Source organism: Dendrobates tinctorius, unplaced genomic scaffold (genome assembly GCF_039654945.1).
Source record: "Dendrobates tinctorius isolate UK_male_01 unplaced genomic scaffold, ASM3965494v1 ptg000117l, whole genome shotgun sequence".
In the NCBI taxonomy this organism is placed as follows: domain Eukaryota; kingdom Metazoa; phylum Chordata; class Amphibia; order Anura; family Dendrobatidae; genus Dendrobates; species Dendrobates tinctorius.
The window spans coordinates 9551355-9577779 of record NW_027361785.1 but is presented as its reverse complement, the minus strand read 5'-3'; the positions used below and the strand labels follow the sequence as shown (position 1 = coordinate 9577779).

Genomic DNA, 26425 nt, shown 5'->3' with positions numbered 1-26425 from the left:
AATATGTTAACGCTATATAAAAATAAAGATTATTATAATCTGATCGCAAAGCTATTCTTTTTCATCAAAATGATGGATTCATTAAATCAATGAGATCTATCAAACACCATTTGCCTCATCATATGATAAATCCAGCACAGTGTTATTCCTTTGTTTTTTGGTTATTTTATCTTCAGTACAATCATTAAGCAGTACATGCCAAGGACTTTGCAGCATTTTTGTATTATAAAGAAAAGCAACCACAAATGTGTTAAGTAAAAGAAAATGTTAATGTTAAAAATTTGTATATGTTGTTGATGTTAAAAAATATGTATGTTTATATTGCCATACATTCAGTTTTCTTTATAAACAATATTAATAATGTTTAATAACCTAATCACTTTATATAGCATCAGAATGTTTGCTCTTTGTGTCATGGTTGTTAACTGCATCAGTAATACCCTTGATGGGCTGCATGTATGCATTGTTATTAAAACCGGCTTTTTCGAATATACTTTGCCAAAATATTCCACAAAGGACCACCCTGCCGGTGCATTTTTTTTTTTATTGTCCCTTCTATTACCAGTTAGTGTGTGTTTAGTAAAGTACTTACTGCCTTCTGTCTTTTCCAATGACGGTACAGTCTAATTCTACAGTGCAACAATCTTAGGAGAGCCCCTCGTTCGAAGTCTCATACACTTGTATTGATAACGTGATCTCCAGTAAACACAGAAGATCCTGTTGGAGCCGGCAGGTCACAATTGCAGTCACATAATGTAGTACAAGACCGTAGCAGTGTTGGAAATGGCAGAAGATAGCGACAGATATTTGAATACACCCATACCCACTCATAATTGGTTACAAAGGGGCCATTAAAAAATGCTTAAAGTGCTCTGTTAAAGCTTAATTTACTGCATATGAGCTGCTAGGTCCAAGACAAATCAGCTCTCGTAGCAAACTCACATAGAGAACGTATACATTAATCTGTTACAAATGTGCTGATAAAATGTACAGCTTTCGTTTTATTCCTTTTAACCTAATGTAAGCATACCTTGGCAACTTTTAGTTGATTCATCATACATGAAGCCCTCCTTGCAAAGGCAAGTGTAAGAACTTGGCATGTTTTTGCACATTGCTGTTCCACATATGTCCGGTGTCATTCTGCATTCATCAATATCTACAAGAAATATCATCAATTAAAAAAAAGGTTTTAAAGCAGCAACTTTGGAAGCACTTTACTGTATAAAAAACATGTATTATTGGTCTCCACTAAGATCTAATTTAATATTATTGTTATCAATTAATATTGCAATTTAATCTGAGAGCAGCATACAGTATATAGGGCAAGAGAGCCTCATTACAGAGTTCTAAACCGAATGGAGCCCTGTAATACTTAAAGGTCCATCAAAACACCCAACTGAAAAGAAAGAAGACCTCTTACAAAAATACTTGAAAAATATAACAAAGCTTAATTTCAGACGAGACATTTCCATAAAAAAAATAAAATTAAGGGGCAGTATGAATGCAAGGAACAAGAAGTTGAAAAGCCGATGGAGATGTATCATGGGCAATAGTACTTTAATCAGTATTTTATACCAAAGTACACTTTCAGTGGTCTATTGGATCATACTTCATGCAGATACTGTAAATATCTAAAAAAAAAAAAACACCCAAAGCATCAATGGCACTTGACCACACAAAAGAATAAAGTGTCAGAGTATTCTTATATAGTGGCCAGTGCAGAAGATGTAAATATCTAAGGGAGGTTAATGATATCTCATAACAACAATGAGTGGTGTTGTAATACTCTCATTGTTACTATCATTATTTAGATGACTGTTGGAGAAGGTTCAATAGAGAATAGTAATAGGTATAGAGTCGCATGTAACAGTTTGGGCACCCCTGGTCAAAATTACTGTTACTTTAAATAGTTAACCAAGTTGAAGATGAAATGATCTCTAAAAGGTCTAATGTTAAACATGACCCATTTTCTTTGTATTGTTTGGCAAAAAAAAGTCATCTTTTACATTTTAAAAATTACAAAAAGGAAAATAGGCCACTGCAAATGTTTGGACACCCTTGGAGATTTGTGTGCTCAGATAACTTTGAACAAGGTTTCAGACCTTAATTTGCCTGTTAAGGTTATAGCTTGTTCACCATCATTGTTAGGAAAGGCCAGGTGATGCAAATTTCCCAGCTTTATAAAAACCCAGCCTCCTCTAACCTTATGTCAAAAAGACAGCAGCCATGGGTTCTTCAAAGCAGCTGCCTACCACTCTGAAAATGAAAACGGTGGAGGCGCACAAAGAAGTAGAAGGCTGTGAGACGCTGGAGTTATGGTAAATTGTTCTACTGTTCAGAGATACCTGCACAAATAAGGCCTTAATGGGAGAGTCATCAGAAGAAAACCTCTCCTGCATCCTCACCAAAAAATTAATTTTGGAAACAAGCCACTGAGACTGCAAACCTCTAAAGGTTAAAATAGAACTCTTTGGCCACAATGATCAGAGGTATGTGTGGAAAAAAAAAGGGTGCCGAATGTCAGATAAACATCTCGCCAACCATTAAGAATGGAAGTGGATCAATCATGCTTTGAGGGTGTGTTGCACCCAATGGCATGGGGAGCATTTCACGGGTAAAGGGAAGAATGGATTCAATTATATTTCAACAAATTCTTGATGTAAGCATAACACCAACATAACAGATTTATTAACAATCTGGCAAAAGGTTTACACAGTAAAATATCGATATTTGCAGATGATACAAAACTATGTAAAGCAGTCAATACAAGAGAAGATAGTATTCTGCTACAGATGGATCTAGATAAGTTGGAAACTTGGGCCGAAAGGTGGCAGATGCGGTTTAACAATGCTAAATGTAAGGTTATACACATGGGAAGGAATCAATATCACCATTACACACTGAACGGGAAACCACTGGGTAAATCTGACATGGAGAAGGTGTAACAACCCTGCTGGCATCACTGCATGGCCTCCCATCCCCCGCACACCAACTTACTTTCTGCTTCAAGCCATGCTGTGAATTTTGTCTGTTGCCAGCTCTGTGCCTCTGCTCTCCATGTTTCCAGACTGTGTGTATAGGGGGGCGACGCCTGAACTCTCTGATTCTTATGCAGTCAGGGTGCGCCTGTGTAATCTGTCCCTTACCAATCACCTAGAGCCCTTGACTATTTAGTTTCGCCACACCCACTGACCTTTGCCTGTGCAATGTCTAAACTCAGTTAGCTCCTTGCTGCTGAGCTAGCCAGGCCATGTCCTATGTCTTGCCTTCTCTGAAGGCTCTTACTGCGTATTCCTGTGTCTTGGTACCTTGCCTAGCATTTCTCTGTCCGCCTGCCAGGAGGCAGAATATCCTGGCCCTTCAGTCTTGTTCCCAGTGCCTTGTCTGTTTTCTGTCCGCCTGCCAGGAGGCAGAATATCCTGGTCCTTGTGTCTTTGTCCCTGTGTCTCTGTCTGAACTCAGTCTTACCTCTGTCTGTCAGTCTCGTTTGTGGTTCCTTCTCTGCCGTGTCTTTCCTTGTGTTCTCCCTGTCTCTGCATCTGCACTCTAGCCGCTCTGCCTGCACGGCTCTCTAGCCGCTCTGCCTGCACGGCTCTCTAGCCGCTCTGCCTGCACGGCTCTCTAGCCGCTCTGCCTGCACGGCTCTCTAGCCGCTCTGCCTGCACGGCTCCCTAGCCGCTCTGCCTACTCCACACTCCAGCCTATATCTGTACCTGCACCTCCTGTGTGAACAGGTCCAAATCCTGTTCCAACATACACCACTCCTTCTTGCCTACACCTGCTGTGTGAACAGGTCCTTACCTGTCCCTTCTCATACCATGCCCACCTGTCCTGTGTCTCCAAGCCGTGCCCGCCTGTCCTGTGTCTCCAAGCCGTGCCCACCTGTCCTGTGTCTCCAAGCCGTACCCGCCTGTCCTGTGTCTCCAAGCCGTACCCGCCTGCCCAGTGTCCCAGCCGTGTCCACTTCCCCTGTGTCTCAGCCTGCTTGTCACTCACACCTGTCCAGGTGTCCTGTTCCCGAGTGGGATCAGCAGCCACAGCCAGACACCACCCTGGAGTGGCACCCGGCAGCTACCTGCCACACAAGCCTGACCTCACCATCAGAGGCTCCAGCGAAGACCGAGGTAGCTGCCGTAGTCACACCCCTTCCAGGGTAGCCTGGTTTGTGGCACAGTGGGGCCACAACCCCCCAGCTCATGCCATTCAGCCAAGGCGTGAGCGTGACAGAAGGACTTGGGGATCTTAGTTAGTGATAAACTTACCTAGAGCAGCCAGTGCCATTAAAAGAGGTCTGGATACACATGATGAGAGCATTATACTGCCTCTGTAGAGAACCCTGTTTAGACCGCACATTGAGTACTGTGTACAGTTTTGGGCACCGGTGCTCAGGAGGGATATAATGGAACTAGAGCGAATACAAAGGAGGGCAACAAAATTAATAAAGTGGATGGGGGAACTACAATACCCAGAGAGATTAGCAAAATTAGGATTATTTAGCCTAGAAAAAAAGACGAATGAGGGGCGAGCTAATGACCATGTATAAGTATATAAGGGGAAAATAGAAATATCTCTCAGAGCATCGGTTTATACCAAGGAAGGTGACTGTCACAAGGGGCATTCTCTGAGTCTGGAGGAGAGAATGTTTTTTCCAACAACATAGATGAGAATTCTTTAATGTTAGGGCAGTGAGAATCTGGAATTCCTTGCCTTTTCCTTGATGTGGTGATGGCGAACTCAGTCTAGGGGTTCAAGAGAGGCCTGGTTGTCTTCCTGGAGCGCAACAATATTGTATCTTGCAGTTATTAGATTCTTTAGAAGGATGTAGTTCTTGGGATTTATACTGTTGGAATATAGGCTGAACTGGATGGACAAATGTCTTTTCGGCCTTGCTAACTATGTTATGCTCTGTAAAAAAGCTGAAGTTGAAAAGGGGATGGCTTCTACCAATGGATATTGATTCTAAACACACATCAAAATACACAATAGACTATCTCAAAAGGAGAAAGATGAAGGTTTTACAATGGCCCTCAGAGTCCCCTGATCTGATCATCTTTGAAAATCTGTGGGTAGATCTCAAAATAGCAGTGCATGCAAGACCACCCAGGAATCTCACAGAACTGGAAGAATTTCCCAAGGAAGAATGGATGAAAATCCCTAAAGCAAGAATTGAAAAAAAACTTGTCTGGTTACAAAAAGCATTTACAAGCTGTTAGACTTTGAGGGTGCTTGTTCTGCCTTCCTCCACGTATGATGCTATTTGGATTCCAGCATACGGCTAAACCCTTCATCCACTTACCAGTAAAAAGACTGTATGGATTCTTAAGTCTATATTTACGGAGATGAAGAACGGTGAGCAATAATAGTGGATAATATTGTGACGGACGATATAGTGGATAAGGGTAAAAGCTACAAAAGAACAGCGTATCGGTACTGGCAGATGACAACAGCATGATACAGAGTGCAATTACATCAGTAACTAACATTACAGAGGCTGCACAGTAACATTACAACACAGATATTGCAAAGTACATGCTGCAACACTATCCTGCTCTATACAGAAAAGCAACCTATCTGTAAGCAGTGTAAACGCATTAACTAATCTAAGAGATGCAGAGACTACACAGAGGCAGTCTAACACAAACACATAAATGCATTAGAGTCTCACCGGAATTCGCTGGTCAGGAGGAGAGATTGAAGTGAAGAGAAAGCCAGAACACTAGTGTATCACTAAGAAAAGCCCTGGAAAGATTTGTACATATCTCTTTCTGCCCGGGAAAATTAAAGGGGCGGTTCTATGCATAACACACTATTCCTTTAAGGAGACATTCTCTCTCTTGTACACAGAAACAAAATAAATGAGTAACTAATGACCTCTAAAGGCTGTATCTGGTACTACGCTATGAATTTTAGCTTGCTGCTCATGATTGGGCAGAACACTCCCCACTTGACAACAGATGCAACAATTTGCTTCTTTTGTACAACATGAAGTATTGTAACCTTGGTTCTTTCCAGGTTGAGAGTGGTAAACGCATGCTTGCAGTGATGCCAACCTTTACAAGGTCTCTGGCTTGAAGGTAGTGATGACTTGTAGGACTGGGTCACATGAAGTAGACAAGCAATAGCTCGAACAAATGAGATTCAAGGTGCTGACTTGAATTCACTGTATGTAGAGGAGAAACTCGAGGATGAAATTCTTCATTGGTATTGGATCCACTAATTCGAATGCATCAGGCCTGCTGATGTGGGGCATCGAACGGTTCAAAGAGGCAGGGCCTGTGAACCATGTACTGTCCTTAAGATGACTTGGTGCAATGGATCTAGTTGCAAGGTCCGCAGGATTGTGGTATGTAGACACGTAATGCCACTTATTAGGGCAGGTGGATCTTCTTATTCTCAGTACCCGGATGCTGACGTAGACATAGAAGCGTCACGTCTCGTTGCAGATGTATCCCAGTACCACTTTACTTTCGGCGTAGAACTCTGCATCTTTGATCTCCAGATTCATCCCATCTGAGATAAGTTCAGCTAGCTCAACTGCGAGGACGGCAGCACAAAGTTCCAGTCTGGGGATCGTGTGTTCGTGGAGTAGTGCCAATTTTGTCCGGCTCATAACGAACCGGATACGGCATTGTTCATTCATGTCCATAGTTTTGAGGTATGCTACTACTGCAATCGCTTTGACTCATGCGACACAGAAGATACAAAGTCTTTGTGTTTTCACTTCTATGGCTGGCACAGGAGTGTACAGTTTCACACGAAGGTCGGTCAAGGCTTCGAGAGACTTCCTCCACTCTGCCCACAGGTCAGCCTTTTCTGCTGGAAGTGGATCGTCCCAATCAGACATGTCTTGGGTGAAGTCTCTTAGCATCACTTTTCCTTGGATGGTTACTGGAACTACAAATCCCAGGGGGGTCGTATAGACTATCCACGAAAGAAAGAACTCCTCTGCGCGTGAAGCGTTTCTCGTCTTTGCTGATCTGGAAGGTGAAGGCATCCGTCTTCAGATCCCAAAGCAATCCAAGGCTACGTTGCATGGGAAGGGAGTCGATGCTTAGGTCCAAGTCCTTTATAGATCACTGGAATAGTCTTGAGAGGGAAAGGCTTCCATCAACTCTTGGCTGTTGGAGGATATCTTGTGTAACCTTAGGTTAGACTGAGCCAGCATTTCTTGAGCCCTTTTTAGTAGACTGATTGCAGCCTCATTTGTCGGTGTGGACTTCAAACAGTTGTCTACGTAGAAATCTTTTTCTACGAAGGATCTGACGTCTGACCCGTACTCTTCTTCGCCCTCTTTGGTGGAATTTCGGAGGCCGTAGATAGTGACTTCCGGGGAAGGGCTGTTCCCGAAGATGTGTACCCTCATCTGGTACTCTGTGATGTCTTTGTGAGGGTTGTTGTTGCGGTACCAGAAGAACATGAAGTAGTTTGTGTTCCTCTTTGACGAGAAAACAGTGGAACAACTGTTGAATGTCAGCCATAAATGCCACCGTATCTTTGCGGAAACAGAGTAGTACTTCCAGAAGTCTATTGTTGAGGTCTGGGCCCGACAGTAGGACATCATTCAATGAGACGTCTTCGCATTTGGCGCTTGAGTCGAATACCACTCTTATTTAACCTGGCTTCTTAGGATGGTACGCTCCGAAGATGGGCAAGTACCAACACTCCTCTGAGTGCCAAAGTGCAGGTGCAATCTCTGCGTGGTTGTTCTTGAATATCTTCCCCATGAAGGTAAAGAAGTGTTCCTTCATCTCAGGTGACTTCTGAAGCTTGTGTCTGAGGGAGATGAATCGGCTGTAGACCAGCTCCCGTTGTTGGGCAGGCGTCTTCTTTGAGGTCAAAATGGTAGAGGCGAGACCCAACTGTTTGACTTGTCTTTGACTGTCTATCCATGATGTCCAAGAACATCCTGTCTTCTCTAGACATTGCTACCTTGTTGTCTTCCTTTGTCCTGTGGAAGACTGTACATCCTATGTGGTCTTGTTCACCTTCACAGGTGTGGTCTTCGTTAGTAGGAACTGAGAAAGGGCAAGGTATGGGAGTGCTGTAAGGTAATTCCTTTACCAGCAGACTATTGTAGCATGGCTGGAAGAGAGACGAACGTCCATTTTCTAGCATGCTGGTAAGCATACTGTTGACGGAGGCCGGCTTGTGTGCCCCACCTAGACAGACGTCTCCTATAATGACCCATCCAAGGTCTTGCCTCTGTGCGTATGGAACGTTCTGGGAGCCGTTGATAGATTCCTTAGTCTTGTGGGCTCGTAGTATATCTCTTCCTAGGAGTAAACCTTTTGGGGCCTCTGGATCCGACTCAGGTATCAGGTGGGCTATACGATTCAGGTGGGGGTGATGTGTCGCAACCTCCGGTGAAGGTATCTCGGACCTGTTGTCAGGAATCTGGTTGCATTCCAGGATGGTTGGTAGCGATAGGCAGGTTTGGCCATCTATGGACTCCACCTTGTATCCGGTTGCTTTCCTCCCCGCTGTCTCAACGGTACCTGAACATGTCCTCAAGGAGTAGGGAGAACCGGGGCCTACAATGCTGAAGTTGTCAAAGATGATGGACCTGGCTAAAGACATATTACTTTGGTCATTCAGGATTGCATATATCTTGAAAGCTTTGTCCCTGCGGCCTGCTGGGTAGACTCGCACAAGGCAGATTTCTGAACAGAATCTTCCTCCTGTGAGTCCTTTACAGATCTCTGTACATTGAGAGGTGAAGCAGGGATGTCTTCATCAGCGCTGTTCTGCTTTCCATCATGCTCCTCTGCCTGCGACAACACTCGTGGAGGTGGTCCACGGTGCAAGGCTGTGTTGTGATCTGTGCTGCTGCATTCTGCACATTTCACGCTAGCTTCACAGTTCCTGGAGAGATGAGAGTTTGTGGCACAGCATTTGAAGCAGATGTTGGTTTCCTTGAGGAAAAACCTTTGAGTTCCTCCAAAGACTTCTCCCTGAAAGCTCTGCATTTTAGTAGAGGATGTGGTTTCCTGTGTAGAGGACACTGCTTACTGACATCTTGAGGTTTGTCCTCTTCTGGAGGGGCCTTACTCATATTATGAGGAGCACCTGAGGAAACAACAATAGTTTTGTAGACTGCCTCTGGTGTCCTACTGGGTTGAACACCGGGGGCAATGGAGCATGACAAAGTGATGACAAAACTAGGGTCAATTCTGATCTTAGCTTGTTGGGTGACAAAATCTACGAATACAGTGAAAGTAGGAAACGGTACGTTATGATTTTGTTTATACTGTGAACCATATGTAACCCACTTTTCTTGTAGATTGTAAGGAAGTTTTTGTATTATCAGATTGACACCCCTAGTGGTGTCTAAGATTGCCAATCCGGGCAAGTATCCTTCCTCTTGGGCAACCTGTAACTATCAATAAATCACACAATTCTCTAATCTTTTGATAACCTTTGGGCCCTATCTTAGGGAAATCATCAATTCTTTATATAAAGCATTCTCTATGACTTCTATGGTCCCATAGCATTCATCAAGACTTTTCCACACTTTACGTAGACCTAGGTGTGGATGCTTTTTACTATTGTCTCTTAGTCTTTTTGGCATGCTCGACCGACTCCTTTCCGAACCACTTTACCAGGAGATCTAAATTCTCACTACTAGAAAGGTCCAGACTCTGAATGGCATTCTGGAATGAGGCTCGCCATGACCTATAGTCTTTGGCTTTATCAGTGAACTTTACAAGTCCCTTTGTTATCAGTTCTCGGCAGGCAAATAACTTTGCAAAGTCCATGGTAGCTTGGTCAGTGCTGGTACAAGCTGGTGTGTTACAGTCTTGTCTAGTGTGTGGTCTATCACCATACCTGTAAGACGTTTCTGGCTACATCTCTGTGCTGGATGTCTCCTTGTTTGTAATAGCGAAGTTCGGGGTTGGATTGCTGGTAATCGGCATAGGCTGGTCAATGTGGTGCGCCAGGGTTGTCATCCATGCCAGAATGTTGATGGACGTACTCTGCGACATGCTGCATTTTGCTGCTCTAGATCTGTTCCAAGAATGTTGCTGCGCCTCTCAATCAGGATCCTTCATAGCTTCCAAGTACTCTGCCTTAGCTATTGCAGCTGCTGTCTCATTGTATGTCGCAAGTCTTTAGAGACGCTCGCAGGCGCGCACTCTCCGCCTCTTGCTCTGCCTGAAAACATGCAGTTTCCGTATCTGGGTCTGAGTGCAGAATTACCTTTGCTGTTTCATGCTTGTCTCAGCTTTAGATTCATTTCATGTTCGTCGAAGGAGGACCTTGCTTTGGCTTCAGCACGAACTATAGCAGCGAGCTCTGCTATTGATGACTTGCTAGAGCTTGCTCGTGACCTCGTTTTGAGTGAGGATGTGCCAGTTTGAGACACTGTGCGCTTAGCTGCATACTGCAGGGTATTTTGACGGGAAACTGAGTCTATGCACGGGCGGGCTTCCACGTGCCTGGAATGGTGTAGCACTTGTTAGTGGGCTGCACTCTCGTTCTGCGGCTGCTTAGTGGTCCCGTACAGTCTGTGTAATCACTGCCTGCAACCGGCGGTACATTTTTACTGGGGCCTGGACTCCTATTCCCCGAAGCTGTATGGCGGCTGCTGTAATACCCATATGCGGAGCAGTCTGGGTGGTAGCGGCCCCATACAGCCTGTACAACCACTGCCTGCGACCAGCGGTTCCGTTTTTACTATTCTGCCCTCCTCCACGTATGATGCTGTGTGGATTACAGCATACAGCTAAACCCTTCATGCACTTCCCAGTAAAAAGACTGTATGGATTCTTAAGTCTATATTTATTGAGATAAAGCACGGTGAACAATAATAGTGGATGATATTGTGATGGACGATATAAGGGGTAAAAACTACAAAAGAATAAACAGTATCAGTACTGGCAGATAACAGACAACAGCATGATACAGAGTGCAATTACATCAGTAACTAACATTACAGAGGCTGCACAGTAACATTACAACACAGCTATGGCAAAGTACATGCTGCAACACTATCCTGCTCTATACAGAAATGCAACCTATCTATAAGTAGTGTAAAAGCATTTACTAATCTAAGAGATAGAGAGACTACACAGAGGCTGTCTGACACAAACACAAATGCATTTGATTCTCACCAGAATCCACTGGTCAGGAGGAGAGATTGAAGTGAAGAGAAAGCCAGGACACTAGTGTATCACTAAGAAAAGCCCGGGAAAGATGTGTACATATCTCGTTCTGCCCGGGAAAACTAAGGAGGCGGTTCTATGCATAACATACTATCCCTTAAAGGAGACATTCTCTCTTGTACACAGAAACAAGATAAGTGAGTAACTAATGACCTCTTAAGGCTGTAAGGGTCCCGTTTCACATAGCGACGCACCAGCGATCCCGACAACGATACGACCTGGTAGGGATCGCTAGTGTGTCGCTACATGGTCGCTAGTAAGCTGCCAAAAAGGCAGATCTCTTCAATGACGCACCATCGATCCCGACAACGATACGACCTGGTAAGGATCGCTGGTGCGCTGTCACACAGCAGCTATTCTGGACGATTCCAGTCTGCGTCCCCGAGTTCTGCGTCGCCAACGAGGTCGCTTGTCGGCGTCAAACACAGCAATGCATGCTGGCCAGCAGGATGCCGACGATGAAAAAATGGCCCAGGACATTCGAGCACTATCAGCGATAACCAGCGGGGGGGCGGTCGCCGCTATGTGTCACATGCAGCGAGATCGCTGTTGCGTCACAAAATCGGTGACGCATCAGCGATCTCGCTATGTGAGACGGGGCCTTTACTGATACTACGCTATGAATTTTAGCTTGCTGCTCATGAATGGGCATAACAGTACTACTAGGTACTAAGCAGGCAGGGTGCCCAAACCTTGGCATTGGCCCATTTTCCTTTTTGCAAATTTTAAAGTATAAAAGATGAAAATATATATTTTTGGCCTAAAATACAAAGGAATTGTGTCATCTTTAAATTAAGCCCTTTTAGAGATCATTTAATCTTCAAGTTGCTTGTGTTCACAAAAGCAGTAATTTTGACCAGGAGCACCTGAATTTTTACATGCCACTGTATGTAATGATTAACTTATGCCCTGGATCAAATGAACTATTCTAATATTGTAATTTCAATTTCAGGGATGTGCACACGTTCATTATTTGGTCAGTATTTTACCTCAGTATTTGAAAGCCAAAGTCAGGAGTGGAACAATCCGAGGAAAAGTATAACAGAAACACGTCACCACTTCTGCATTTTTTACCTGCTCCCGATTTTGGCTTAGGTGACGTAATAAACTCACCAAATACTGAACATGTGAACATGGCCTAAGTATTTTGTTAAGGTTAGAATTCCAGGGATATATGTTGACTGCGTATTCTTCTTTGGTAATCTACTAAAAGAAAAGTAATTAGTTTTGCTGGTAAGCAGCTGGAGGATTTACAAACATTGGCCTACTTCCGAGGAATCATACGGGTGCTCTAGTGGTAGGAGACTATGAAAATATACATGTCCAGTCTTGTTTTACATTGCAGCTCAATGAAGAATGTTGTGTGCTAAAATCACAGAGCTTCAATGCACAAGCCAGCCCATTACTGAAAAGAATACTTTCTGGCTAATAGAACTGGATGATCTTAATATTAGAAGTCATTTTTACAGCCACAGAAAGAAAATAGCAGTTCTGGCATTGAACAGTATCCTTTCAAAGGAAACTTGTCACGTTTTAAATTCAGTCCAATTTGTAGACAGTATGGAACAGAAAAAAAGGAGCAGAGCAGAATGTCAAAGCTGATTGGAAAAGGTTCAGTAAAAGGCTGGGGTCACACTGCCATATACAGCTCTATCAAAAATTAAGAGACCACTGCTCAGTTTTATAAAAATTAGCTGCCCTACTTGTCTGACTGCCATTCCATTCCAGTGTCAGTTGAATTCCAACCAGAGTACACCTCATTCTACTTAATGTGCTTCTGATTAGGTGATCACCTGAACCAAATCTTATTTAATAAAGGAAAGTATAAAAAAACCTGCTGTGGTGTTCACAATCGTCTTGAAACAGGGCATGCTGGATGGCAAAACAATTGCTAGTAATATCCCAAAAGTAATAGGAATGAAAAAATAACTTTTACATGCCAAAGGAGTTGAAAAGAAAAGTCTTGAGTGAGGAAAAGAAGGGCTCAATTCTGGCTTTACTAGCACAGGGATACAATGAGCATCATGTTGCCTCCATCCTTAAAATTTCTCAGACGGAAGTCCATTACAACAAGGTCAAGCAGCAGACATTGGAGACAACATAGGACCATTGGTCCCCAGTTTAAGGTTGGTGATATGGTTTGGTTATCATCAAAAAATATCGCTATGAAGGTGGCTTCTCCTAAGTTTAAGCCTAGATTTATTGGACCTTACAAGATTTTGGAGATTATTAATCCGGTCTCTTTTCGTTTGGCTCTTCCTGTCACATTTAAAATCCATAATGTGTTTCATAACTCCTTGTTGAAGAGGTTTGTTGAACCAGTTGTTTCTGGGGTGGCACCTCCGGACCCTGTATTGGTTGAAGGTAACATGGAATATGAGGTAGAGAAGATACTGGATTCCCGTCTGGCTAGACAGAGACTCCAGTATTTGGTTAAGTGGAAGGGTTATGGTCAGGAGGATAATTCCTGGGTCTCTGCCTCTGATATTCATGCCAAAAGATTGGTGCGTGCCTTTCATCGGGCTCACCCTGATTGCCCTGGTGGCGTGGATGAGGGTTCGGTGACCCCTCCTCAAGGGGGAGGTACTGTTGAGTTCATTTTCCCCTTCACCATTGAGGTCTGATGAACTCCCTTCTTCTAGTGAAGGTAGTGAGGCTGATTACCAAGCACCTGAGCAGAATGATGATGACTGGGTGACTGGAATTGCTGGCTGGATATAAGGCAGCTGACGCCCTTCTGCCTTACGAGTGATTTCTCTGAGGGATTCTAGGAGACAAGTCTGATTCCTGCTCCTCAAAAGCTAAGTTTTCTGCTCTGCTTTTTGCATTTGTGTTTTGGTTTTGTTTTGCCTTGTTTTTCTGGATTTCTGCCATTCCCTGCTGGGGTGAGCTGAATTCCTTTTGCTCTGTCTTCAGAAAATACCTGAGTACTGATATAGTCTTTTTGAAGCCTAGCGTCTTCAGGGCTTTTTTCCCTATCAGCCTGTTGGCTCTTGTTTTGATAGGGTTTTGGCGGATTGCAGACAGCAGCTTTTCTATCCTGTCCTATTTAGTTAGCTTGGGCCCCATCATTTGCTCAGCCTATCTTTCTATCTGTGTGAGTGTTTTTTCATCTTGCTTCACTGTCATTATATGTTGGGGGCTGCCTATTGCTTTGGGGTCTGCTCTGGGGCAGTTTAGATTGCCCTTTCTGTCTTTAGGCTATTTAGTTCTCCGGCTGTGATCGAGGGGTCTAGGGCACCGTAGGGACCCCCCACGGCTACTGCTAGTTGTTGTTGATAGGTTCAGGGGTCTGCAATCCGATAGCTGCCAACTTCTCTGGTTTTCTGGACTTAGCTAGTATTTCTGTTTTTGCCTCCTACGGTGACTCATTCATAACAGGTTAGTGTCAGATAGAACAGAAAAAATTAATCACATCTGTGCGGGCCTCATACCGTTGTCGAGCGCTGAAACAAACACCGCATACATGAAACAAAGTTGTCCCAAGCATCGTATTTAACAGAGGAGGCATACGCTAGCCTTACCTCAGACACTGATAGTGAGGGAGAGGATGCCACGTTCCTTTATTTTTCATCATCCTCCTATTCCTCCCCCCCAGAAGATTATAAGCCACAGATTCCTCATTTTGTGGCGCATTCAGGAATCCAATTTGATATGACTAGCTTCACGAAAAGAGACTTTCAGTCTTTTTCGCTGAGGATTTTGTAAACCTCATGGGGGCCAAGACTTTTTTACGCCCAGCAATTTTTGGGTCAAAACACCACTACTTCATTTTCTAACTGGACCCCTGTAGACAAAGAAGAAATTAAGACGTTTTGGGGGCCTTATTCTTCACATGGAGTTAGTGAAGAAGCCAGAACTTCGGCAATATGGGAGTGTTGATGTTTCATACAACACTCCACTGTTCCGCATAGCTATGACCCATAAAAGTTTTGAGTGCATCCACAAATTTTTGCATTACAACTATAATGCACGGTGTCCTCGCCGACATGACCCCAACTTTGATCGTCTTTTCAAAGTTTGGCCGGTCATTGTGCACTTCAGCAACAAGTTTGCTGAGGTGTACGTTCCGTTCACCAAACGGACATCGCATTGATGACTCCCTAATACATTTCAAGAGGAGGCTCAAATTTTGACAATATCTGCCCAGTCAGAGGGCCAGGTACGGAATTAAACTCTCCAAGCTGTGTGAGAGTATCTCAGAGTACACCAACAGGTTTAGAGTTTATGAAGGGAAGGACACGCGGATTCAGCCCCCTGAATGACCCCCTGTCCTCAAAGTGAGTGGGAAAAATGTGTGGGACTTGGTGCACCCACTGCTTGATCAAGGTTATCGCCTCTACATGGATAACGTTTATACCAACATCCCATCTTCAAATCCCTCTCTGCACGAGTTACCGCAGAAATCAGAAAGGCCTCCCTAAGATGCTAATTGTGCAGCTGCTCAGCAAGGTTGCGAGTAAAGCCCAATGTAGCAACATCATGCTGGTGGTCAAGTACAAGAGGGATGTCCTTTTCTTGACCACCATACCTGGTGATGGCAGCATCCCCACCACTGTACAAGGTACAGCTACACAGGTCTACAAACCAAACTGTGTTTTAGGATACAACAAAAACATGGGGGAGTTGATCTCTCTGATAAAGTCCTCCTGCCATAAAGCGCCATGAGAAAAGAGAAGGTGTGATACAAGAAGCGGCCGAGCACATCGTACAGATGGCAATGTACAACGCTTTCATCCTATCATGATGTGCAGGCCAGACCGGTACGTACCTTCAGTTCCAGAAGGTAGTGATTAATATAATATATTAATATTTGGTATTCAGGAAAGAGCAGGCCCCAGTACTTCCGGAACTGAAGGTGCTTGTATCGTACCAGGCCAACATTTCCTCGGTGAGGACCCTCAAACCCCAAAGAACGGATGGTTGCAAAAGTGTGGGTTACAGAAAAGGGATATGCAAAGACACCATTTGGCAATGCGACACCTGTCCCAACACACATGGCTTGTGTATAAAAGAACGTTTCAGAGTGTACCACACATCCATGGACAACTATACTAAATTTCTGACTTGCACAACTCACGTATGCCAACCTGATGTACATACTACCCAACTCACGTATGCCAACTTGATGCACTCTACCCTACTCACGTATGCCACCATATTACAAAATGCACATAAGAGGAAAACACTAGATCATTTCCAATATAGGGTCACTTTTGGGAGATTTCTACTGTTCAGACACATCAGGGGCTCTCCAAATGCGACATGATAACAGCAGACCATTCCATCAAAGTCTGCATTCCAAAAGTCACTCCATCTCTTCTGAGCCCTGTCTTGCGCCCAGACAGTACATTTCCCCCACAAATGGGGTATCGGCAGTCTCAGGAGAAATTGCACAATAACTTTTGTAGTCCATTTTCTACTGTTACCCTTGTAAAATAAAAAAAAAAAATTGTGACTAAACATTTTTGTGGAAAAAAATGTGATTTTTTTTCACGGCTCAATGTTGTAAATTTCTGTGAAGCATCTGGCAGTTCAAGGTGCTCACCACATCTACTATATAATCGTCTAATTCTGTCTATTTGTAACTGGAAATCCTGCGTCGCTGATTGGTCGGCTGGGCGTGACCAATCAGTGACAGGCGCAGTCCGGCCGCGAATTGATGCAGAATTCGAACGACGCACGCCACCCCTACCGTCAGTAGATCTGCTGCGCTAGCCGCTGGTCTCCCGACGGTTGCCGTAGGTCAGCGGCGATGCAGCCGGGAGATGACCAGCTCTAGCCTGATTGGTTGCGGCTGACCGGCTGCAACCAATCAGCGACAGGTGCAGTCCGCCCGCGAATTGCCACGTGATTTGAACCTCGCTTTTCTGATTGGTCACGCCCGGCGACCAATCAGCGATATTGGCGTGGAATTTAACCCTCACTCACAGCGCGTCGTAGCTCACACATCTTTACTGAACAAGTTCTGTCTTAAATCTTCATAAATAAACTACATACATATTCAAGAATACCCGATGCGTTAGAATTGGGCCACCATCTAGTATCTAGATAAGTTGCTTGAGGGGTTTAGTTCCAAAATGGGGTCACTTGTCTGGGATTTCCACTGTTTAGGCACATCAGTGACTCTCCAAACGCGACATGATGCCCACTCTCAATTCCAGACAATTTTGCGTTCAAAAAGTCATACGGTGCGCCCCTTCTGAGCCCGGCCATGCTCCCAAACACCAGATTTCCCCCACATATGGGGTACCTGTGTGATCAAGGGAAATTGTGTAACACATTTTGAGGGCCATTTTCTCCTGTACCCTTATGAAAATTAAAAAATTGGGTCTAAAATAAAATTTTTGTGAAAAAAGTTAAATGTTATTTTTTTTTTCAACTTTGCTTCAGTTCCTGTTAAGCACCTAATGGATTAATAAACTTCTTTAGGCTGGTTTCACATGTCCTGATATTTCCAGTACCGGAAAACCGGTACCGGAGATATCAGTGCCCATGTGTGTACTACGTGCGGCACACGTGTGGCAAGCTGCTGTCCCCAGGTGGCTGGTGCTGAAGCCGGCTGTCATTCTCCCTGCTCTGCCTGCAAGCAGAGTAGAATGATGAGCGGTATATTAAAGTCCGAATGACAGCAGGTGTCGGATGATGGGGTAACATCTGCTGTCGTTCGGACTTTAATATACCGCTCATCGTTCTCCAAAAATTGTGCTTATGTAAAGTAGACATTTGGGAAATGTTAACTTTTTAACTATTTTGTGTGACATAACTCTCTGATTTAAGGGCGTAAAAATTAAAAAAGTTTGAATATTTTTGCCAAACTTCCATTTTTTCACATAGAAACACAAGTCATATCAAAGAAATTTTACCACGATCATGAAGTACAAAATGTCATGAGCAAAAAAGTGTCAGAATCACCGGGATCCATGGAAGCGTTCTAGAGTTATTACCTCATAAAGGGACAGTGGTCAGAATTGTAAAAACTGACCTGATCATTAACATGCAAACCACCTTTGGGGGTTAAAGGGGTTAAAGGAGGGACTTCTCTCTTTAAAGAGGTTGTCCAGTACTTTTACATTGATGCCCTATCCTTAGGATAGGGAATCAATGTCTGATCAGTCGGGGTCTGACACTCGGCACCCCCCGGTGATTAGCTGTTCTCGGTGCCTGCGGTGGTGGCCACCGGCCAGAAGTACTTAAGTTTTATAAATTTCCTTGAAAAAAAAAAATTGCTGCCAAATTTTTCAACCTTTAAAGTACAATGAGAATTGACAAATGGCGCTGATGTAAGGTAGACATAAGGTAAATGTTATTTATTAACTATTTTGTGTAGTAGCACTATCTTGATTAAAGGTATAAACATTCAAAATTTGAAAATTGCTAGTTTTTTTATTTTTGTGAAATGTCTGATATTTTTATTAATAAATGTAAAATATATAAGACCTAAATTTACCACCAACATGAAGTACGATATGTCACAAACAAAAGTCTCAATCAGTGAAATACTGTATGTTGAAAGATTCCAGAGTTATTACCACATAAAGTGACACAAGTGAAATTTGGGGGCAAACTACATATTGCTTGGTCACTAAGGGGTTAAATCACTCAGCAATCCCAGCATGAACGGATTCAAATAAGAAATTTGTAACTACTTAATGCATTTCTACGGATTTCTAGCGATTTCTTGTAGTAAGCGATGAATATAGTCCTAGCCTAACACTTCTTTTACTGAGTGGTCAATTTGAAACCAGGAATGAGTATCTTTTTACCCCTCCTTCCTACACAAAACTAGAATCAAATTAAAACTCATTTATAAGTAAAACTCACCTGCACAAGTTCTGTTGTCCTTTAGAAGACGATAGCCACTCTGGCAAAAACAGTGGTATGTCCCAGGTTTGTTGGCACAATAGTGGGAGCATCCTCCATTCTTGTCAGCACATTCATCTATATCTGAAGACATAACATGAACAAATTTTACTTATAAATATATTATATAAATATGCATGTATCAGCACAGCGGTCAAAATAACAGTCATACACACATGATCAAAATTGTTGGTACCCCTCGTTTAATGACAGACCAACCCACAATGCTCACAGAAATAACTTGAATCTGAAAAAAGTAATAATAAATCAAAAATCTATTAATTCCTCTCAAGTATTAGCACCCGTGATCGCCAGCAGCAGCCAGTAGCTGACACTGCGCGCTACTGAAGAGCAATGAATACGCACTGCTCTTTACGATGAACAGTCCTGGCGAGTATTCCGGCAGCTGTGCTCTGCTTGTGAGCAGCGCATGACGTCCTTGCCATGCGCTGCTTACAAGGATTAAGCAGATGCTGGCAAAGTAGCAGGACGCTGCGAGGGAACGAAGGATGGTAAGTGTAATAGATTTTTTTAATCTTTTCTGATGGGGCCATACCAGGATGGGACTTGCTCTTTGACAATCAACAATCTGGCTTCCACCCCCATCATTCCACTGAGACAGCCCTGACCAAAATTACCAACGACCTACATACAGCCAAAGCTAACGTACAATACTCTATACTCCTGCTTCTAGACCTGTCCTCTGCTTTCGACACAGTTGACCACTGCCTCCTACTACAGGTCCTCTCTTCCTTTGGCATCAAAGACCTCGCCCTATCCTGGATCTCCTCATACCTTTCCAACCGCACATTCAGCGTCTCCCACTCCCACACTAACTCCTCATCTCACCCTCTCTCTGTTGGAGTCCCCCAAGGCTCTGTTCAAGGACCTCTACTCTTCTCAATCTACACACTTGGTCTGGGGCAACTCAAAGTCCCACGGATTCCAGTACCACCTTTATGCCGATGATACTCAGATCTACCTCTCTGCCCCAGACATCACCTCTCTGCTCTCCAGAATCCCAGAGTGTCTATCAGCCATATCCTCCTTCTTCTCCTCTCGCTTCCTCAAACTCAATGTGGACAAATCTGAACTGATCATCTTTCCCCCATCTCACAGATCTTCCTTACCCGACCTTTCTATAACAATTGACAACATCACGCTTTCCCCCGTACCGGAGGTCCACTGCCTCGGAGTAACCCTTGACTCTGCCCTGTCCTTCAATCCGCACATCCAAGCTCTCTCCACCTACTGTCGCCTCCAGCTCAAAAATATTTCCAGAATCCGTTCCTTCCTCAACCCTCAATCTACTAAAATGCTTGTGCATGCCCTCATCATCTCCCACCTCGACTATTGCAACATCCTTTTCTGTGGCCTCCCTGCTAACACCCTTGCACCTCTCCAGTCCATTCTCAACTCTGCCCCCCGACTAATTCATCTCTCTCCTTGCTACTCCTCCACTTCTCCCCTCTGCAAATCTCTTCACTGGCTCCCATTCCCTCAGCATATCCAGTTCAAATTACTAATACTGACCTACAAGGCCATCTACAACCTGTCTCCTCCATACATCTCTGAACTAATCTCCAGATACCTTCCCTCAAGGAATCTCCGGTCCTCCCAAGACCTCCTTCTCTCCTCCACACTTATTCGCTCCTCACCCAACCGCCTCCAAGACTTCTCCCGAATAGCCCCCATCCTCTGGAATTCCCTGCCCCAACACATCCGGCTATCAACCACATTCGGATCCTTCAGACGGAACCTGAAAACCCACCTCTTCAGGAAAGCCTACAGCCTGCAGTGATCCCCGATGCCTCCTCACCACTACTGCAACTACCACCTCACCATCACTGGAACTGCTGTAACCCCCCAACCTACTGCCTCCTTCCCCACCATCCTGTAGCATGTAAGCCTGAAAGGGCAGGGTCCTCTCTCCACTCTACATCAGTCTGTGATTGTTAGTTTGTTTGCTGTGAGTGATATCTGTAATCTGTATGTAACCCCTTCTCATGTACAGCACCATGGAACCAATGGTGCTATATAAATAAATAATAATAATAAAAATGGGACCAATCTTACCAGGATAAGGATAGGACCAATCATACCAGGATAAGGATGGGACCATGCATACTAGGATCGGTATGGGGCCAATCATACCAGGATAAGGATGGGACCATGCATACCAGGACTGAGATGGGGCCAATCATATCAGGATGCCAAAAATAAATGTTCATTGCCCTCCACGCCCATGGGCGTGAAATGCAATGAATATTCATTTCTCTTTAGCAGTGGGCACAGGAGTTAGCCGCAGCCACCAGCTCCTGCCTCTGTGACCCTTGGCTCCACCAAAACCACTCCCCCTCCTCTCCACCACAGCCAGAGCCAGTACATCCGAACTATACGATGCACCCCCCCCCCCATTTTCCTCCACATTTTGGGAGGAAAAAAGTGCGTCTTATAGTACGAAAAATACAGTAAATTTCTGAATAATATGTGCAACTGTAGTCACAAGAACATCAAGCTGCTTGGAGATGGTCTTATAACTTTTACCTTTAACAGGTTTGTCTATAATTTTCTTTCTAATCTCCTGAGCCAACGCTTTCCTTCACTTCCTCTGGTTCATGTTAAGTGTGATACACACCATGTCACCAAACAGCACAGTGAGTATCTGTACCCCTCTATACAGACCCACTCACTGATTCCAAGATTGTAGACACCTGTGATGCTAATTAGTGGAACACCCTGGCTTAACATGTCCCTTCTGTCATATTATTTTCAGGGCTACCATCATTTCTGTCCAGGCCTCTTTCATGAGTTTTATTTTTAAAAAAATTCTGTGGAAGCATGGTTGAAAAGCAATGTCTGACTTTCATTTGTTCATTTTCATAGATTTTTGATTTATTATTACTTTTGGCAGATTCAAGTCATTTCTGTGACCATTGTGGGGTTTTTTTTTATCATTAAACGAGGGGCACCAACAATTTTGACCACGTGTGTATATATATAAAAAGCCATATATGTTTTTGGAAGAAGGAATTCAATTCAGTTACACTAGGGATAGTAAAATATTCTGTATGAAATGTACCAAGACAAACTTCTGGTTCTACAAATGTCAAAAATGTTAAAGAATGTCAATTATAACTGCAGTACTTAATGCTGACACTGTGTGGTGAAGAGCACAAGCAATATTCCTTGCTTATAATATTTACAATTAGCAAGCAAATAAAAACTAAATATTGCAATAATGTAGTCTTTAAGGCTATGTGCACACGTTGCGGATTCCGCTGCGGTTTTTTCCGCGCGGAAACGCAGGTAAAACCGCAGGTAAAGTGACCTGCGGTTTTCCTGCGTTTTGGTCTGCGGTTTCATACCTCTACTATGGTAGAGGTATGAAACTGCTGCAGAAACCGCACAAACAATTGACATGCTGCGGTTTGTAAACCGCAGCAAAACCGCGCGGAAAAAACCGCACCGTCAGCACAGCGTTTTTGAAACCCCATAGGGTTTCATTGTACTGTACTTGGTCAGCGGAACTGCTGCGTTTCCGCAGCGGCAAAACCGCTGCGGAAACGCAGCAGAAACCGCACCGTGTGCACACAGCCTTAGTGTCACTCTATATTTACTCATAAGTGTAGTGCATGACCCCTGCTTTTTACTCACTTATTACAGATATTATGGATGTATTGCTTTACTGCAGTCCTATAGTAAAACCCTCCCAACATATGATATTAAAGTACATTGTGGTATCTATTATCAGCAAGGTTACATTCAACCTATGTCTATGTACGGACATCTTAAATTTAATCTAAAATACCAGTGCCACATGTTTTCCCCATCCATCCTTTCTTGCAGCTACAGTAGAAGTCTCCAAGCAAATCCAAGCATATATCGGAACCAAGTACATGACACGGTTTTGAAGAACACTGATCCCGTAAATCTAAGAGAAAAGGAGAGGGTGATACAGATTTACACATTTAGCAAGAAATAAGTAATAAAAACAGAGTAGACTAAGCAGGGTTACTTTTGGCAAGTTATGCATTTTATTCAAGAAATAAACTGTAAATCCAGGTTGAAAGGTGGAAAAGGAATTTCTACTAATAATTTTAATTAAATCTGTTATGTTTGCCAACACTGTTAATCCCTTAACCCCCGGGGCATTTTCCATTTTTGTGGTTTCGATTTTTGCTCCCCTTCTTTCCTAGAGCCATAGCTTTTTTATTTTTAGATTAAAATGGCCATTTGAGGGCTTGTTTTTTGCAGGACAAGTTGTACTTTTGAATGATACCATTGGTTTTAACGGATCTTGTACTGGAAAACAGTAACAAAAAGTTTCAAGTGCGGTGAATTTGCAAAAAAAAGTGCAATTCCACAGGTTTTTTTTTTACCATGTTCACTAAATGCTAAAACTGACCTGCAATTATGATTCTCAATGTAATTACGAGTTCATAGACACCAAACATGTCCAAGTTCTTTTTTATTTAAGTAGTGAAAAAAAATCCAAACTTTGGTAAAATAAAAAAAAAGGCGCCATTTTCTGAGACTTGTAGCGTCTCCATTTTCAGTGATTTAGGGTTGGGTGAGGGCGTATTTTTTGCATGCTGAGTGGATGTTTTTATTTATACCATTTTGGTTTAGATACGATCTACTGATCGCCAGTTATTGCATTTTATTGCAATGTAGCTGCGATCAAAAAAACGCAATTCTGGCATTTTTAATTTTTTTCTCGTTACACCATTTACCAACTGAGTTATACTTTTTTTTATATTGACAGATCGTGCAATTCTGAAGGCGGTGATACCAAATATGTGTATTTTTTTTTGTTTTATTTTGAAAGGGGGTGATTTGAAATTTTTTATATTTTTAAAAACTTTTTTTTTACTTTTTGCATGCTTCAATAGTCTCCATGGGAGACTAGAAGCTGCAGCTGTTCGATTGGCTCTGCTACATAAAGGTGATGATCAGATCGCCTGTATGTAGCAGGTGATAATCAGATCGCCTGTATGTAGCAGAAATGCTCACTTGCTATGAGTGCCGACCTCTGGGAGGCACACATAGCAATCCGACAGTGACAACCATAGAGGTCTCCTGGAGATCTCTGGTTGTCATGGCAACCCATCGGTGACCTGCGATAACGTGGAGTCACCGATGGGTGGGATTTCCTGCACCCTTCTCAGAAGCGCGAGTTAGATGCCGCTGTCAGATTGACAGCGGCATTTAAGAGGTTAAAAGCCGCAGGTGGATCCTGATTCCACCCGCGGCTGTTAGAGGCACATGTCAGCTGTTCAAAACAGCTGACGTGCTGGGAAAGATGTGAACTCAGTACCAGAGCCCCAATCAAAGGGAGGGATTCGAACGTGGGCATACTAATAGGCCCAACGTCGGAAAAAGGTTAATCTGCAGACACAGGGTTAATCTTAAGCAGGGCCGGGACAAGGTACTTTGGTGCCTTAGGCAGATGAAGCCGATGGCGCCCTCAGCTCCAATCCCCCTGTTCCTGTATTTGGTCAGTATTTTACATCAGTATCTGTAAGTCAAAACCCAGAATGTAACAATCAGAGGAAAAGTATAAGGCCATGTTCACACAATCAGTATTTGGTCAGTATTTTACATAAATATTTGTAAGCCAAAGCCGAGAGGAACAATCAGAGGAAAAGTATAATAGAAACACGTCACCACTTCTGTATTTATCACCCACAAATACGGATGTAAAATACTGAACGTGTGAATGTGGTCTAATAGAAACACATCACCAGTTCTGTATTTATCACTGGCTTTGGCTTACAAATACTGACCAAATACTGAACGTGTGAATGCGGCCTTAAGCAAAGAAGCAGATCATAATGACAATTATCCATAGCAAAGGGGCTTAAAATCCACAGGCACACACGTCAAATGTACTTCTCACATGAATCATTCAGCTTTGAAAAGGTTTGTGAATATCTGTGATATCATCTATTAGATAAGCCAATTCTGGCACTTTGAAAAGGTTTGTGAATATCTGTGATATCATCTATTAGATAAGCCAATTCTGGCACTTTGCCCGGTTCTTCCCACTTGCCCTGTAGCGGTGGCAAGTGGGGTAATATTTGTGGGATTGATGTCACCTTTCAGATGACATCAAGCCCACAGCTTAGTAATGGAGAGTCATCTATAAGACACCCATCCATTACTAATCCTGTAGTTGAATTGTAAATAAAGACACAGCCAGAATAAAGTCCTTTATTTCAAATAAGACTAAACACAGTTTTCCATTTTTATTTAAACGCCTAATCCCAGCGAAGCCCTTGATCTCCTGTAATAAAAGTAAAATAAAAACAACACCACCAATATACCATACCTGTCCGTCGTTCTGTCCCACGCTGTAATTCATATCTGGGGGATAAACAATTTTCAACCTGGATGGTGCCAAGATGCGTCCGTCCAGGCTGAAAACCTCTGATGACTGAACTGCTGCAAGCGCAGCCTCAGAGACAGGTGGTGACGTCATTGAAGCTACGTCCAGTCACTGAGGCTCCATTTCCAGCCGGGCTGAACTGCGGTGACCTTGGTGACATCCCCACTAGCACCGTGAGGAAAAACTCTCTGACTGAAAGATCTAAAAATACTAAAGCAGCAAACTTTTGTGAAAACCACTGTTTATGTCAGTCTCAAAACTTGAGGTCACAACTATATAATCAACATTGAAATTGCAACATTAAGAAAAGGAAAAGCAGTGGAATTACTCAGGATCTATAGAGATGTCAACTATATGTAAATGATGAAAAATGGAAACAAAATTATTCAAAATATATGTAACTTCTCCAGCAATATCTGCTCAAGCGACAAAATCTTCTATCGCCAGCCACTGGTGATAAAAGAGAAGGAACCCGAAGCTCTAGATGGCACAGGCTCTGTCCAGCTACTTAGATTTGGGTAGCTGGTACCTGTAGTGCTGTCCAGTTTGGCAGTATGGGTGTGTTCTGTCAAGCTGGAGTTATTAGCTCCCTGTTCCAGCTAACTGGAAAGCACTACTACTACTGGAAGCTGCCAGATATAGTCTTGTGCTTCTCAGGTCCAGATCTAACTAGCTACTTGTTGTTTCATTGCTCTTTGTTTTGACCTCAGCTTACCGTATATTTTCTGAATATTCTTACCGATCATGATTCTGTCCTTAGGGTTCATACTCACTTGTGAGAGACTCGCATGATTCTTTTGCATGAAAACCTGACACTGCCGCCAGCACTCGGACTGGAGCGTGCGGCTACATGTATTTCTATGCAGCCGCACGTTCCTGTGCAAGTGCCGGCAGCAGGGTCAGGTTTTCATGCGAGAGACTTGCACGAGAATCGTGCGAGTCTCCCGCAAGTGAGTATGAGCCCTTAACAAGACTTCTTGGTCTTGATCCTGCTTGGTGATCATTCCTG

General features: G+C 43.4%; 1 protein-coding gene across 1 annotated transcript in view; it reads right to left on the bottom strand.

The window, feature by feature from the left end:
* The window catches only part of GAS6 (growth arrest specific 6), a 147768-nt gene that overhangs the window by 46097 nt on the left and 75246 nt on the right, over positions 1-26425 (bottom strand). The window contains 3 exon segments of the mRNA XM_073590521.1: positions 1031-1156; positions 18987-19109; positions 22837-22959. Coding sequence (XP_073446622.1) covers positions 1031-1156; positions 18987-19109; positions 22837-22959 — 372 coding nt within the window.